The sequence below is a fragment of the Protopterus annectens genome, chromosome 1.part1, assembly GCF_019279795.1.
Source record: "Protopterus annectens isolate FY-2018-M chromosome 1.part1, PAN1.0, whole genome shotgun sequence".
Classification (NCBI taxonomy): domain Eukaryota; kingdom Metazoa; phylum Chordata; order Ceratodontiformes; family Protopteridae; genus Protopterus; species Protopterus annectens.
In genome coordinates this window covers 473,597,814-473,615,607 of record NC_056726.1, presented here as the reverse complement: position 1 = coordinate 473,615,607, position 17,794 = coordinate 473,597,814, and the positions used below count along the sequence as shown (strand labels likewise).

General features: G+C 38.1%; 2 protein-coding genes across 3 annotated transcripts in view; one reads left to right on the top strand and one right to left on the bottom strand.

Annotated features, from left to right (window-relative positions):
- MAP3K21 (mitogen-activated protein kinase kinase kinase 21) overlaps window positions 1-4,604 on the bottom strand; it is a gene marked incomplete in the record, with an annotated part of 557,669 nt that extends 553,065 nt beyond the window's left edge. The window contains 1 exon segment of the mRNA XM_044076148.1: window positions 4,186-4,604.
- An 11-nt stretch (window positions 4,605-4,615) lies between these two features.
- Window positions 4,616-17,794, top strand: part of MOCS3 (molybdenum cofactor synthesis 3) — an 851,577-nt gene continuing 838,398 nt past the window's right edge. For both annotated transcript variants that reach the window (XM_044076166.1, XM_044076158.1), the window contains exon 1: window positions 4,616-4,807. In XM_044076166.1, the coding sequence (XP_043932101.1) occupies window positions 4,718-4,807 (90 nt within the window). In that variant the 5' untranslated portion in view covers window positions 4,616-4,717. The remainder of the gene's footprint in view (window positions 4,808-17,794) is intronic.

Sequence of the window (17,794 nt, the reverse complement as noted above, 5' to 3'; positions counted from 1 at the left end):
GTTCACAGAAAACCTATACAAGCATGTAATAGCTGCATACATGCATCGGTACCCACCTGGAAGCAGTAAAGAACTAATTCAAAAAAACAAGCCCCCCCCCCCCCCCAGTGGAATCACAACAACATCAGACTGTATAAAAGAAGGAAGAAAACCATGGCAACAATTAGAAGGTGCATCACCCAGCAGGATAAAAGCACTCTCAAAACTAAATTAACAAGCCAGAGGACAAATAAAAGTATAACAAAACCAAATCTGAAGTAAAGTTGGCCTCCCGGCCCAAGGACAACCACAAGGCAGTCTTTAGCTATGTCCACAATTTAAGGAAATACACAGTTGTGTGCAGAGCTCAATGTTAATGGCACAACTTATATTTCACCAAAAAATATAGCAAACCTATTGGCTGGCAAATTCTGCTCCAACTTTACCCCCATCTCCCTCTCAACCTTCCTTCAAGAAATACCATCAAAAATAATTCAACCTGCTATCACTAGGAGAACATGTCCTTAATGGATGTCTCCAAGGCCAAGAGCACTGCATCAATGGGCACAGACAATATCCCAGGATGATATCTAAACAACGTGAAGCATAAATAGCAATTCCAGGAGGCTTCATTGGTTAACTGTAGCCAATACACAGGCTTCATGGCCCATGAACGGAGAACAGCAACAGCCACCCCTCTGCACAAAGGTGGAACATCTATAGACCCTGGAAACTACAGACCCACTAGTCTCATATGCAAAGCCATGGAAAGAATCATCGTGGAAATGACAGATAATGAAGTAAGAAACCTCCACACAATGCACCCAACCCAATTTGGTTTCATCAAGGGCAGGTCATGCCTACTCAACCTGGTGGACTTTTTTTGAGAAGGTCACCAAAGCAATGGAGGAGGACAAAATGGTTCACACTGCCTAGCTTGACCTGGTCAAGGCATTTGACAGTACCTCATGCTGGCATTGTTAAACACAAGAGGTAACATCAAAACCTAGGAAGTTAGAACTGGAGTGTTCACCTCTACAAAGAGGTCAGTCACAAGTGGAGTTCCTCGGGGATCAGTCTCAGGACTGCTTCTTTTCTGACATTTACTTCTCTGAAGTCAAGGCCAATCTCAATGGCCTATGGCTGACTATTTGCAGAGAACTGGATATTAGAAACAGTCACATAATCTCCCACAGAAAAATAACTGGTGTCAGTTCCAGAGACTAAAACTAAATTCCAAGAAATGCATAACAGTATCCTTCGGGAATTCATCCACCCCTGGTAACTTACCATCATATTGACAACATACCCCGAATAGCTGACCCAGTGGTCAGGGACTTGGGGAAAAACAGACACTAATAGGTTCATAGGTTGGTACTAGGCTATCGGCCCTAGGGCCTATACAAGCCTAGCCATAACAATTCCCTGGCTATTTCTTCCCACACTATTTACTTCCCTGGCTTAGCCTTTGTTCATCACGTATCTACAGTAGTGAGGAAATCATTCCATGTTTTACAAAACCTATGGCATCTAGGTCCAAAGAAGTCACTGTCCCACTGTATTCAGCATTCATCAGACCCATCATTGAGTACAATGTCCTGTTTGGCATGTACCTAACCAGGCATGTCCAACAAGTTCCTCACGAAAAGAATACAGGCCATAACATGTCCTATGCAGAGCACTACTAGGCCCTATCCCTGTGTTCTGTCCCCTACAGGCTGAGAGAAGATCTATGCCTGGCATACAAGGCATTGTCAGACCCCACTCTGATGGGCCTCCTGCATATCTGCAAAACAAACAGCACTAGAATTACCCATTCTAAAGTCTTAAACTTTGCCTGCGATATAAATAGGACCTGCTGGACAGAGAGGTATGTATCCCAGAGACTATTCCTTCTTTGTAACAGGCTCTCCCTCCATGTGAATCAGAGTTCCTCCCCAACCCAATTCAAGTGAAACTTAGACAACTGCATGGTTTGGCACCTATGTCTCTAATGGATAGAGGCAGCCTGTAAACCTTTCATCTCCCAGGTCCCTGCTTACACTTATCAAGGGTACAACTTACCAGAGATTTGGGATGCCTGGCTAGGATCAAAAAGGCCCTTGTGGTCACTGACCTAGTAAACGCCTATGAACTGGAAATATACATTTTGGATGTGCAATGAGTTGGCAGACTCATCACAAAAATTGGGCGAGCAAATGGGCATAATGAAGGAAAATTTTTCTGAGCTAGGACACAGGATCTGAATTGTCTAGATGTAGTAAGGCCTTGTTACGTTTAAATTGGTTGGCTGCCAAAAAGCAATTACTAGAAATGGAAATCAAACTCTAAACCAACTGTATTTGAAGTAGTGAATATTGTAACAGATAAAAGAACCAGAAGTGGAATCTTTAGAAAAGAGTAGGAGCAAATTACATTAAAAAAGTGGAAATACATGTAAATTAAATGTTTTTTGATGAGGAGTGGAGGTTTAAGGGGAAGGCAGGAACTAAGCAATCTATGTAATGTTGGACTGATAATTATATAAAGATGTTAAAAAATGTATTACAGCTTCTGTTAAATGCAAAGATAAAACAAAAATGAATCTTACTTGGTCTAGATGAAATTTAAATATTGAACAAGTCACGCATGCCAAACTCCGTGGTATTATCAATCATAAACTTTTTTTGAAAAAAAACACATATTACTTCCACAAGAAATAAGCTAGGCATACAGTATAAATCCAAACCAAAGATGGTACAACTTATCACAGCCCAGGCACTACTACTTACTACACCGCTGTACTCCTCCTCAATTCTAATCATCATCCCAAAAATCACACTTCCAAAAAACAAAACATGCTGCTAAAAACTAACATGCATATACACAGTGTGGAAAGCTGTGTTTTTACTGCAAAATAAAGGAACACATTTTGCAACAGTATACACATACACATGCATATCATGATGATAGTTACATTATTTCCAAAATGAAAGATTAAAGTCTAATGTGCCATTTCAGGCAGAGAATGTGAGGGGGAAGAGAAGGAGGCAGTCCTGCCTTTGATTACTTCGCCAATGACACATAAACAAAAGGGTTGCAGATTCTTTTAGTGAAAGTAATAGTGGGTTTCCAGCTATCCACCTTGAAACCAGGGAGCATATCATGGACAGCACTACTCTCCAACAGCACAACAATGGCTACTGCACTTTCACTCTCAACTGACGTACAAGACCAATGAGCCTGCATTGGTTTAAAAAAAGCCATACCTGAAAAACCTGCCATGCCCCATGTCCACAGGTACAGGCTTCACTGGCACAATTTTCAGTATAACACTGCCCTTTGCTGATGGGAAAAAAATAGGTGTTGTCAGTCCCACCCAATGACATTTGATTAATAAGCAGTGTGGTCATCTGTACTCTGCGCAGTATGTTCACTGCTGCTACAAAGAGCAAAACCTTACCTATATCACATTTTAGAGAAATCTACCAAGATAAACTGGATGGTATCCCTTATTATATGCCTTCTTCCATCACAGACCCAACCAAAGGGGTGGAAAGCTTCTAATCAAGATACAAGGTCTAAGTACTATAATCATAAAATAAGAGTAATTACACTGCATTAGACACATTTGTATACACCAGTACTCCTCAGTCTCATTACTTCTAAGTGTTTTGTTTCCAAAATAACCATTGGTAACACCAGTATTACTATGTCTACTTCTAATAAATAGATGAAAAATGAATATCAATGGAAAGCTTCACCCTAGTTTACATTATTAAAAAGAAAAGCACAACTTTGCTTTAAATGAAATTATCACATAACAGAGCACAAAAGTACTAAATACTCTGTATAGCTGCCAATACTAATGACACTATTCCAATCAACCAAACTGATGAGCTGCAATGTAAGAGAACCTACCCGCATAGAAAATTACTATGACCCACAGCAGAATACAAACAACTACAACAAAAAGTTGCCAGATTCAACAAGATAAAGACGAAACCAACCGATCATTTATGTAAAAATGAACAACCCGAATGAATGTGCAACAATGAAAATCAACCTGTTTCAGGTAGACGGCAAACACAAATCAAAACTTTATGCGGCTAATATAATCAAAGTTGTTACAGTACTAAACTTTGCAAGACTCACCTAAAAAGTGTGTAGACATTTTTTTACATTCAATTGTTAAAATTAAGCATTATACCAGAAAAAGGAAGCTACCTGGCAATCAACTACAGTACCTCAAACTTCACCTTACGAATGACGGCCATATTGGATTTTAAAATTTACTCTGGTTTCCAGAGGGTATGTGAACTTTGAACCAACAATGAATAAACAAACAAGACAAGTAGCAATCTTTTGTCTTGTAACTGCATAAACGAACACGTCTTCCCAAATGAAATATAGTAGACTACTTTAAATCGTTCCACGTACACAAATCGGTAAAAGAATCCCTGCCAGTCATCAGTCACAATTAGATTCTCCACCCGATGCTTTCACTACCGACTTTCAACCTGCTCTTTACCGGGAGAGTTCCAATGCATGCAATCCTACAGAGGGCGCATACAGACTCCGCTACTCCTGTCTAACTCCGTAGCGTGTCTGATTGGGGCACTTTGCTTATACCTAGGCAGGAAGTGCTGTCTATGACAGGAAATGAGGAGCGTGTGTTTCTCTTGTCAGTGGTTTGCTATAAGTGCCGAAGGTTGTTTCAGTCGTAAAATTATCAAATAAATAATTAAATTTTCTTAAAATGGATGATGTAGAAGCAGTCCGTGAAGAATTGAGAAACAAAGAAAAAGAAATCAGCATTTTAAGAGGAAAGCTGTTACAGCTTGAAAAGGTAAACATACTGAGCAGCATATATATATATATATATATATATATATATATATATATATATATATATATATATATATATATATATATTAACAGTTAGCTCAAATAGTTTTGGTAGAACTGTTCAGCTGCAATACGTTCCCTTTCCTGTGCACTGGTACATCATTTTGTTTACAGTCTGTAAACGAGTGAGTCAACTTATATAAGAGCACACAGTCGTTTTCTTTGCTTTGACACATTCTGACCAGCAATGTGAAAAGATGAGAGAACAGAAAGAACAAATGAAGTGAGAAGTCACTGTATTCTCTTATTTTAGCTATTAATTTGCTTACAAAAGTACTGTTTAGATATCTGTCAATAAACTTATTTTTAAACATTGTTAGTTATAGTTTTGTCACATGTAAACAGTTATTTCAGTGTACCCCCCTCAAAAAAATCCCACTCAGTCATCTTACTGACAGTTGCTCCTGATACCATTCTTCAATTTTTGGCTTCCCAAAGCCAAAATGTTTATGTGCCTAATAATCCAGTATATGGGGCTGAGATTGCAGCATCCCAGTGTTGCATCACTAGGATAAAATCGGCCCCTCCCCACATCTCCAGTAACATCAGGTGCAGATTCCATGGAATTTCCTGGTGCATCGTGAGCATGTTTACTGAGTGCTGTATGTCTTCACTGATGTTTGCTACACCAATCTTCCTTTTCTTCTAACATAGCTGAACTGGGAAAATGCTGCTCATTTTGTGCCCCCTAACAAACTTTTTAGAAGCTGGGACTGTACTTGAGCCAAGGTCTCCTGGACTTATCTGATTTGTTTCTTGTTTGAGAATGCAGTTAGCCTGCTGTAAAATGCAGATAAAGGTCTGTGGTCAGTGATTAACAAATTTTACTTGTTATATGCAATTGACAACTGTTTTTAGTAAATTCAGCTGTCTGCAATCTACCCCCACTGCCCCCATTTTCTCAGTTCTTACAGCAAACCTTCTGTATATTACAGCCATTACAGGCAGATGTGGTTAGGCTATACAAAAATGAATATAAAAAGCAATTCAGTTCTCCAGTGCAGTCAGTAATGTCTTTTCTCCCTGCAGTATCAGCTGGCCATGCTTTGGGTTTCAGAAACCTTTCCTTATTTTTTTCAGCTTTGTATATTTCATTTCCATATTTCTACCACAATTTATGAAGGTTTCAGCTTCTTTTTTTTCTTGTTCACACATTGCATTGTTTCAGAAAGGAATTTGTCTCACCCTGTATAACATTAATTCTTTTTTTCTTTTATTAATTGTGCTAGATGAGGTAGAACACTGATCCCAGCTGGCAGTATTCAAGTTCAGTCCAGGGTTACACACAAACAAAATTGAGACTAGTTACACATTGAGTCTTGGGAAAAGCAAAGTAATATTTTTATACATTGTCGAGATCAAAGCATAAAAGTTAAAAATCCAGAACAGAGAGACTAATTTACATGGTTATGAAGCTGAATGTTTAAGGATGGTATCTAGAGGAGAACATACAGTGCTGCAAATAGTTTTAATGACAGGAAAAAACATACTGAAAGTGTTACTTGCAGTAGTTGATGGGGAACATAGGATAGATTACACACTGCTTTACTTCTGTCTGTTAGTCATCTCCAAAGTGTTGAATCTAGAAACTTGATTTGGTTAGTTCAGTAAAGTAACACCAAAACAGGAACTGCAAATAAACTCAAACCAACACGTAAGGCAGTCACGAAAAAGACCCTTCGCCACCAAGGAAACCAGTCCAGGAACGTTTATTAGATAAAATGACACAGTTAACACAAAGCATGAAAGTACTTAAAAGCCAAAGGGCATATAAGCATGTGAACGCCTTAATCCATAAAACACCATGCGTTTTCGTCAACTTCCTGACATCATGCTTTGTGTTAACTGTGTCATTTTATCTAATAAACGTTCCTGGACTGGTTTCCTTGGTGGCGAAGGATCTTTTTCGTGACTACGTGTTAGTTCAGTAAAGTAGTAAACAGCCAAAATTAAAATCTTTTGGTGGAAAAAGTTAGATATTGGAGTAATCTTCATATGAAGAAGCCATCTCCAGTGGTGTAGAGGGAAAAATCCCTGATTATAACCCAAACAAAACCCAAGATCAATAAGCAGCTCAGACATATGTCAGAGCTGACATGGGGAAGATGGATGTGCCTACCGTGTGGGAGGAGATGAGTAGACCAGGATCACCCAAGTCCACAATTTCTCAGAGAAGGGCTGACAGTGCAAAGGACTAGCCCAGTGGAATTTGAGTGATGCACCAAACCATGCACTTGCTAACCTTCAGTGGTGGGTGTGTGGCAGCATACACATACATGGGAAGGCATAGTGGTTCTTGCAGTAACACAGTTTGTATGTCCCTACCTGAGGGAAGGGTTAAGATCAAGAGAAACACCGTCATAGCCAAGACCTAGCAAGGCCACAAACAACCTCCACAGCTGCCTAAATAACAGCTCCTTAGGATGTCTGTTATCACTGTGGTTTTGGAATGTCCCCTTCTCAGGGGATTGAGTGGTCACAAGTCCATTAGAGGGATGCTTTAATATTTGCAAAGGATATTGATGAGTTATACTGCAGTACTATGAACAAAATGATAAATACTTTCTTCTTGGGCCACTGAAGTGTTGTATTTTTTATGTAACTGTAGAAAGCTACTAGTAGTTTTTCATCCGCCTTACCAGCTGTATGATGTGACAACTCTGAAGTTCACATACAAAGGAATGATTTTGCTGAACCTGCCTGAATGCATTGACACTTGAGCAGAATTGTAGCAGAATGTCTGATAATTGGCTAGTACTACATCTCAGAATACTTGAGAACCATGCAGTTTACATGCTTTTGATTTTAAGGCAACATGGAAAGTTATTTAAACACTAATATTTAGTGCGTATTCCCAATAATTTAGGAAAAAAGAAATGCTGACCATTTTCAGAGACAGTCTAAAAAGAGAGTTATTAATAGCACTGTCATGGTAGCCAAGTGCAGGAAAATACTGCATTTGTTGCATCTAGTAATGCTAGTGGAACACAAACTGCATTATGGAAGCAAAATACATAGACTGAAAAAATATTGTCAGTATGTAGACCTTATTACAGCTATCTTGCAGTAAGACTAATTTAAATATAATAAGACATATTTAGAGTGATTCTTTTAAATTGGTACAGCACAAAGTATCAATATCAAATGGAGAAGCGTATTTCTTCCATTTGTGGTTGTAAATTTTCTTTTAAGTAACCCTTTTTTCCTTGGCATGTAAAACACTGGAAGGCTCGGACTTTAGGTTCATTTTCTGGGTTTTATAATAAAGTAATTTAGACTAAATATGTCTTGCTGGGATTAATAAGCCGGTTAGTGGAGTTACATTGTTTTCTGTGGTTTACTTTTAGTTTATTAAAGCTACAGAATTTGGTGGTACTGGGTGACTGTTGTATTAAAGTGCTGTAGTTTCCTGTATTTGTTATTTAAAGCTGCTTCATTTGTGAATGTGATGCAGAAATGCCATTCTATACAACAGCACTGTTGCTTTGCATTGCTATAGAGCACACATTGCAAAGCATAATGGTCTTACAAGTTTCACAGATTTTGTTTTTTTAATTGATTCAAGTAATACATAATTGCATGGTTTGCAATGTAGAAAGCGCCAACTACTGCGCCTGTTTGTGCCTTCTTGTACTGGGATTTGTCACAGTTGTCCATTCATGGGGTTTTGTTACTGGAAGCCTTTGTTCATTATGCAAGTTAAACACAAAGAGACAACAAAGTAGACTGAATCGGTGTTGCAAATTGTGAATCTGCAATTTGCGTTTCTGCTTCACTTTGTTTTGTTTTTTGGTTAAAAAAAAAAATCACTAATTGGCTGGATCCTCCTGTTTGTTACAGTAAGGTTAATGTTTCAACTATTTTTTTCTTGGCTTTGTTGTGTTTCTTTCTTATCTCCCAAGCTTCAGTTGCCCTCCTGATTCCCCTTCAGCTCTCTTTCATTTTCTGCACTCCCCCCCCCCCCTTATGTAGTTCACGTCTGTCATCTACTTCCACTGTTTCTTTCCCCTCACTTTCCACTTTATCCCCATATCTGAATTGTTTTTTATACCTTCTTGCAAAACAGAGTTTAAAAATGATGCTTACTTTTTGATAATTGTGTATTGTAACGATCATGCATAAACTGTGTGGAAATGACGTAATACCAAATTAGTGAAAAATAATGCTTGTAAGGGGTTCTTCCCCATATGCACTGTGGTGCAACACTGGTGGAGGGGCTTTTCTCCCCTTATAAAGCAGACGTTAAGCACTTTAGTATGTAGCTAGAGTATTGAAGTCAAGTAATTTGCTGGAGTTGTTATGGGTGGGAGGTTGGTGTAATGGTTAAGGTGTTTACCTTACAGACACAAGTTACTGGTTTTGATTCTCACATGGGGGTAATTGGCTAGGCTTAAAGTGGTCCACAAGGACAGTTAGCATAGTACTAGCCTATTTGTTGGGTGGGAGTCTGGCATAATGGTTAACGTGTTTATCTTACAGACACAAGGTTTGATTCTCACATGGGGTAATTGGCTAGGTTTAAAATGGCCCACAAGGAGAGTTGGCCTGTAGGAAAATTATACACTTTTTTGAAATATACCAGACAGATACAGCAGTGTCAAGTGAATGTCTGTGGATATGTGCGTTTGAGATCCTTAGCATTTCAGGCTGTGCCTCAACAGTGTGCTGTGGAGAATTGTTTAACCAGGAAGAAGGCAATTCAAAGACTTAATGCACGTTATATCAGAAGTGGTGACTATGTTGTGTGTACTGAGCATATTTATCATCAGAACTTGGAACACTTTGTGTATGAAACTTCTTCATCTATTCGATGTATTTTGCCAATGTCAAACATTACTGCACATTCTCTGTAACTTTACCATGAGTATGTCATTAGACCCTGATGTTGAAGTGGCATGCTAAAGTAAGCTGTTTTGTACATGCTGTTTAAGAATACAGGGTGTAAATAACATGTCCTGTGCTGCTCTCCTCAAAGCCCTTTCCCTGTGTTCTGTCTCCTACAGCCTGTTGAGGGCTTCTGTATGTCTGCAAAACAACCAACACCAGACTTGCCCATTCTAAAGATTTAAACCTTGCCTGTGAGATATATAGAACTTGCTGGCGAGACAGGTATGTATCCCAGAGACTAGCCCTTCCCTAACCCAGTTTAAGAGTAACATGGAAATCTGAATGGGGAACTGGAAATTCACCCCTGGTTTGGCACCAATGTCTCTAATGGACACAGCCTGCAAGTGGTTCATCTCCTAGGCTCCTTTTTGTAAAATGTTCATCTCCCAAACTCCTGTTTACACCACCAATGGTGCTAGAATTTGTCAGTGATTTGGGATGCATGGGCAGGCTTAAAAAGGCCTCAGTGGTCATTAGCCTAGTACATAACAATGAACCTATGAATCTATGAAAACAAATTTAAGTTGTCCAGTAACAGAGTTAATAGTGCTTTTTTAAGAATGAATCCTAATTCCATTGTTGCAGGACGAACAGAACACTTACTATTACAATAAATGGCTAATTAAAACAGTTTTTTTTTTATTAACTACCACCCATTTTGTCTGTTCCAATTCTCGTGGTGTCACTTGCAGATAGTTTACAATAATTTAACATTGTCTCTCATTTTAAATCAGTCACTTGCTGAACAGATGTACGTGATGTACTGATGTACAGTATTTATTGAGCATGTTATCAAAAAGATATGAAGAAATGTAAGTAGACTGATTCAAACTGACCCTTTTCAGCCACAGCCTAATTGTGCCAGCCAAAAGTGTTCAAATAATAAAATTCAAATGGGAATTCAGTACATGTATTACTGTTAAATACATTCTGTATTTAAAACATAGATGGAAGCTATACTGTAAAACAAACACATCACATGCTGTAGTAAATATTTTATTTATTTTGAGAAGGTATATGGCCCGCACCATGACTACAAAAACAAATGAAATCATATGATAGAGGCTTTACCAAGGTTAATTCTTCCAATGCAGTAAGATTGTAAAACAGTTTAGTGAGCTGATTAATATATATATTTTTAAACTGTAAACATCTTTACTAAATTATCACATATGACATGGGCAATCATACATCTATATAAATGAAGAAAAAACATATTGACCTAATTGTAGTTGCAAACATTATACATCACTTGTAATCTAGCCAGTCATTGTCAGTCAGATATTACATAGCTCATTCAGATCTTGCCTTCTTTTAAACCTTGTTCCTCCTCTCCATGTATTGTTCCCACAATTCCCATTTTTTTCCTATGTAATTTGTTCCTCCCGTTTACTTCCAGTAAAGTTGGCTTACACTTTGATTTCCATTTTTTAGTAATTGCTTTTTTGGCAGCCACCATAATTAGCCTCGGCAAGGCCTCACTATGTCTAGGCAATTCCGATTCTGTATCATAGCTCAAAAAATCATTTCCATAGTTACACCAGTTTGCTTACCCAGTTTCTCTAACAGAGCTGCCTGCAGGGAATCATTAAAGTGTGCCAAATCATTACACTCCCAGAAAACATGTTCTCAGTTACCGCTTTCCCATCACACCTCCAACATTTGCTGTCTACCTGAGGAAAATTTTTTGGAGTCTACTTGGGGTATAAAAATACCTATGTAAACACTTCCAAGCTAAGATCCTAAATCTTCTAGACTTTGTTGCATATTTGGGAGACACGCATGTATCTCTCCATTGTTTCTTTGTGAATTGCTTATCCAGTCTGTCTTCCCAATCCTTTTTAAATTCCTGTTTGATCCTTGGTTATCATGCAGTATTTTTTATATTCTGCTAATTATTCCTTTTTTAACAGCAGCTTCTGTTCTAGATTCTACTAAAAACTGTACCAGTGCTGGTCTTTCAGTTAGGACCCCCCTATTTCTTTTTCTTTGCCTATACTGTGATATTAATCCTTAATAGGGAAAGCAATCTCTATCCTGCATTCCAAATAAATTCTTGGCCTCTTCCCATTTTTTTTTTACCTTTCCCTTTCTGATTATTCCCTTCCAATACCTTGCTTTTTTTACCAGTTTTCTCCAATACATTCTAGCCCCCTCTGGCCTATTGTCTGTGTCCCTAATTACAGTCATCTGTATTAGCAGAGTCTCCTTTCTCCATTTCCATGTTGGCTTAGTTCTTAGAATACTTTCTGCTGCTTTATGAATATAATATTCTGCATGGTTATTGTTATTTTCCTTAAGGATCTGTGTCCAAAATCCCAGTCTGTCCTTGTTTCTTGGGCTTCCCCTCTGTTTCATCATCATCCCTTTCCGCTTTGAATTGTAGGTTTCTGCTTGTGTTATGTATAAAAAAAAGCCTCAACTGTGTAGCTGTCGAATACCCCTTCAAATCAGGTAATTCCAAACCGCCTTGTTCAGTTGGAAGAATCAGCTTATCCCACTTGACTCTTGCATCTTTCCCTCCCAGATAAAATATTGTAGCTCTTTATTAATTCCCATGCACAACTTCTCATGTGGTTGATAAAACTATTCCTGACCTATGTGTAAAACTAAAGGGAATATCCATATCTATATAACAGAGCTTCCAGCTTCTCAGTTTTTGTATTATCTTTTGTTTAGTCTGTTCCCAAATATCCTCCTTTGCTGCCAAACCAGAATCCTTTTTAATCCATACTCCTAAGTACTTCATTTTATCATGTTCCCATAAATATATATATTGCTGGCCCAATTCATGTGTGGGTGCATAATTTACAGCTGCAGACTTTCTTTTCGGGATACAAAATTAGTGAAGCTAAAACATTCTAAACTGCCTCAAAATGTTCTACAACAATGAAATGTCCTTTTCTGGTTTTATCAGGTATAAAAATAATGTTAGCTGCAAACAGAGCCAGCTTTTCTTGACTGCCATATCAATTATATCCCTGAATTTCTAAGTCTCTTATTTTCTTTAGCAGTGGTTCCAAATATAGAGCAAATAACAAAGGGGAAAGAAGACACCCCTGTCTGGTTCCTCTGCTCAAACAAACATTATCAGAGAGGAACTTACCCACTTTAATTTTCGCCTCTGATCCCTCATTTATCCTCCTAATCAGCCTTATAATTTTATCAGGGAATGCAAATGCTTCCATTGCCCTGCTTATAAACTCCCAGCTTACTCCTTCAAATGCTTTCTCTGCATCAAGACCCACCAACAGTAGTGATATTTTCTTACATTCAGCTTCCCTCTGCATCATCAGTGTTCTATTAATGTTGTCAAATGTTTGCTTCCCCTCCACAAAACCACATCGATCCATGTCTATCAATTTTGGCATCACCTTTGTTATTCTGGCCATTATAGATATAAACACTTTATAGTCACGGTTTAATATTGAAATGGGCCTGTGTGAAGTTGGATCTGAAGGATCTTTTGCCCTCTTTAGGTATTGCAGCTATCACTGCTTTTTTCCAGGATGTTGGCACTTCTCCTCCTCTTAAAATACTGTTAAAACCTTCTAGATCTTTAGCACTTTTTCCCTCCTAGCTTCCAAACTTCCACAGGAATGCCATCTTTCCTGTTGATTGGTTATACACCACCATTTTTATCTCCTCTCCTCATATCCTTACTATTAGTAATTGAGCCTCATCTACCTCTAACATTTGTACCTCTTCTTGATCTCCACATTTCTCTGCTTTATACAGACTTTAATAAAATTTCCAAAATATTTTTAGTACCTCTACAGGAACTGTTGTTCTCTTCTATGTCATAGGCTCCCTAAGCTTGGTGACAGCCTTTTGTACTTTCTGCTGCCTGAGTTGTTGCACTAAAATTTTTGTGCTCTGGCATTATTATCAAAAACAGTTGCTTAACAACAATCTTTCTAAACTCTTGCATGTTATCAATGTATTCCTTTATTTTCTGCTTAGCATTCTGCAATTGCTCCTCTTGTTCTGTGAGATTTCACCTTGTTCTGCAATACTTTAACATTTGTCAGCACCTTTAAATAATTCTTATTGCTTCTTAACCATCTCTCTCTCTCTTTTATTTCCACTCTATTTTAAACTCCACTTTAGTTTTACCCCACTCCCTAACTATAGTTTCAGAAAAAAATCTTTCTTCTATAACTCCCAAATAATTTCCACTACCCATTCCTTAAATTCCTCTCTTTTCAACTGATAGGTGGGAAAGCATCAGTGTCTCATTTTTATTTCATTACCCTGCATTTTTATTTTAATTATCGTCCCATAATCTGAAATAGTTATTGGATGCATATCAGAACTTTCAGTTAGATGCACATACATATTGCTGTGAAATGTAAGTCTGCTAGCTGATACATTTATTGATCAAATTTCCATATAAAAGAAAAGGAAGATGTTGTCAACATCTGGAATGGAGAGTTTTCAGGTATGGATTTAATGTCAAGTTAGGAAAGATCAAGAAAATGTAAAGAAAATGTTTAGGATTTAAATGGTAGTACTACATTTAATAGGTAGGTGTTCTGGTTAAATATAAGTAATTTAGTTTGGAATTTGTAAGTGCCTTTGGTGGTCTGAGTGTAGGTAGAAGAGAATAAAGAAAAACAAGTTGCATATGTGATTTGGATAGTAAAAAAATGTTGCTTTGTTATTCTGCCACTTCTCATATATTGGTTATTCAAAAAAGGCCCCTGTATGTTGATGTCATGAGGTGGTGAGAGGCTTCAAACAGACTTATTTGCATAATTTTGTTGGCTTAATTCACATCTACTGGCTTATGAAAGCATTGCATAAGTGGTTTAATGATTTTACTGTTTAGTGAATGTTCATGCTGTTATTTTAGTGAAGCATCTGCAATTATTGTATATGTTGAACAAATTTGGTGTTTATTTTAATTTTTCTGAAAATGTATGAACACATGCCAGATAGACAAGATACCAATAAAACTGGTACTTAGTTGGCTATTACAGGGTCAAAATGAAGACTTTTTCAAGGAAGCGGTATTTACCAAATGTTAATTTTTTTCTGGTTTGTAAGTTTATCGATTTATTTATTTCTCTATTTTATTGAGATTTGTTAACCGGGTAAGCCCAGCTGAGCCAGGGGCTCATTTTCAGTGGAGTCCCAAAGGGAAAAGCTCCAGAAATAATATAAGTATGATATTTACAAAATATTAAAGTAGGGTCACAGAAATGTAGTACAAGTCAAACATTTGTACACAGCAGTACAATGCATAGGTAAAATAACAGTTAAGTACAATTTCCAAAATTTGAGAACAGTATATAGCATAGGCCAAGTAACAATTAAAAGGTTTAGAGAATATTACACAAAGGAATACAGTATGACTACAGTTTGCTAGAACAAGTACAAGGAGGAAAAAGAGGTGATAGGGAAAAGCAGATAAGATGAGAAGAGAGGAGACTAGTTCAAGTGGGGGTTTGACAACAGCATGACTAAGTCTTCAGGAGAAAAAGTTTTAAGTTCTTTTTTAAACTGGTATTTATGCTGAATGGTTCTTATGTTGACAATGAGTGAGTTCCAAGCATGGGCTACAGAGTTTTTGTAAAGGGTCTTACCAATGTTTTTGCTGGGTTTGTATAACTGAAGGAGGTGTTTACTGGCAGTACAGAGGTGACGAGGGGGGTTATAGAAGGAGACTAAATTTGAGATGGAGGCACAGGATGAGGGTTCATATAGGACAGAGCGTGCAGTATGTAGCTGGGGTATAAGTAGCTGTTTGGATAATTGTGGCCATTGGAGTGACTTAAGGGCAAGACATTGGTGAGATTTGTAAGAAAGGGTGGGGGCAAATCTGGCAGTTTTGTTGTAAGTTTGCTCTAGTTTAGTGAGAAGAGATGTTTGAACATGAGTAAGGACAGGGGCAGCGTAAAGAAGGCAGGGTAGGAGTAGGGCCTGAGCAAGGGAGGGTTTGGAGGAGGGGGACAGAAATTTTTGATTACGCAGGAGAAGTCCAAGTTTCTGGTGGGTCTTTTTTATACTTTGAATATGAATATCAAATTTGAATTCATAGTCAATGATAACTCCAAGTAGTTTAATATAGGGTTCCGGTTTAATAGTGGTGTTATTCAGAGAGGGTGTAGAAAAAGAGGCTTTGTGCTGAGCAAGTGTTTTAGGGAGGAAGAGAAGGAATTTTTTTTTTAATATGAGTTAGTTATCAGAGAGCCAGCTTTCGACAGAGGAAAAGGTTTGTTAAGTGAAAGCTAGAAGATCAGGGATGTTGTGGGCAGAGTCAACAGCGTACTGTAGAAGTGTAGAGAAGTTAGTAGCAGAGTGAAGTTTATTAGTGAAAATATTAAACAGGAGGGGGCCCAGAACTGATCTTTGGGGAACTCCAGTATTATCAGGGAGGAATGGAGAGAGAACAGTTTGCCAGCAGACATATTGCTGCCTGCTGGAGACATAGCTAGAGAACCAGTTAATGGAGGAGGTAGAGAGTTGTCGGTCTGAGAGTTTAGTTAGAAGTTTAGAATGAGAGACAGTATCAAAGGCCTTTGAAAGATCAAGGAAAAGACTGGAGACAAGGAGGTTATTGTCATGGGCTTCAGATTTTATTTGGGTAAATGACAGTAGTGCAGTAGAAGTGCTATGGTGAGGTCTAAAGCCATATTTGGTAGCCGTGAGGAGATCGGTATCGAAAAGGTGTTTGAGTAGCTGAACATGGATGCACTTTTCCAATATTTAGGATAGGGGGACAGGCTAGCAGTTGGTCTAATCTTAGAGGGATCTGTAGATTTGCCACCTTTGTGAAGTGGGATAGTATAGAAGGATTTCCAAATGTCAGGGACCAGGGCTTCTTGAAATGGAATGGTTAATAAGAATAGAGAGAGGGTAGGCATTGAATTGTGCAGCTGTTTTTAGGAAATTAGGGTAGAGTAGGGCTTAAGTTTGTTAAGGAGAGATTTAATTGTAGTAATTGGGACTGGTTGGAAAGAGAACGTATTGGGGAGAGTTTTGTTGTGGAGTAGTGGAGGTGTTGAGTGAGATGTACTGTTTTGTGTATTAAGTGTGAAGTTTTGAATAGTTTCTGTGAAATGGTTATTAAGGAGGGAGGCAATTTCAGAAGCAGTAGAAGTGCTGTTTGGAAAGGGGTTGGGAGTAGTGGGGTTACCTGGGTGGAGTAGGTTGTTGATGGTGGTCCAGAATTTTTGTGAGGGCTACTTGATTGGATGAAAAAAAGTTCTTTTAGCCAGGTTTCTGAGCTCTCTGTATGTCTGCAGTAAAAGAGGGGACTTGTTTTTAATCCAGGCTTTCCAGGGAGAATCGCTTTTGTGCACGATTGAGTGGGTTTGTTTTGTTGGCCAGGGGGCGTAGTTGGATTTGATTCTGATTTTTCTGGATGGAGCAATAGAATCAAGTGTGTCAAGGGGAAATCTTATTGAAGGAATTTACTGATTCATTGAGAGGGAGGTGATAGTAGAAGGACCTAAAAAAATTCATATCAGGAACAAATTCTGATTTGAATAGTTAAGACTGCAGAGAGGACAATCCAGAGCTTATCTGGAAAAAATCCTGTCTTTTGTTTGTAATGTATTGATCTTTACTGTTAATAAGAGGTGCAACTGCAAGCAGTAGTGAGCAGAAGCTACTGCGCACATTTGCGTACGATGTAAAGCAAATCCAGCTTTTTGTGCGACTTCCAAAACTGGTACAGTCAGAGCAACAACTTCTTCTACTTACTTTAATATTTGTTTGTATATTGTTCGCGTGATTTTTGTCATAGAAGTTCATTTAAAATCTCTCTGAATTCTGTGGTAACTGATTTTCTCAACCTTTTCTTTTTGAAGTCTTTATTCATTTGCAGCTGAAAATGGATTTCTCTAAATTAGTGTAAGTTCATAGAAGGTTACTAGGCTAATGGCCCTAGGTCCTTTACAAGCCTAGCCATGCAATAACCCGAATACCCTTATTGACACTAGATCGATGGTCATTGTTAGAGCGATTTTGTGATCAGCAACAACTGCCATTGTCCATGAGGGACATAGGACGGTCACCTATCCAGTTGTCAAGG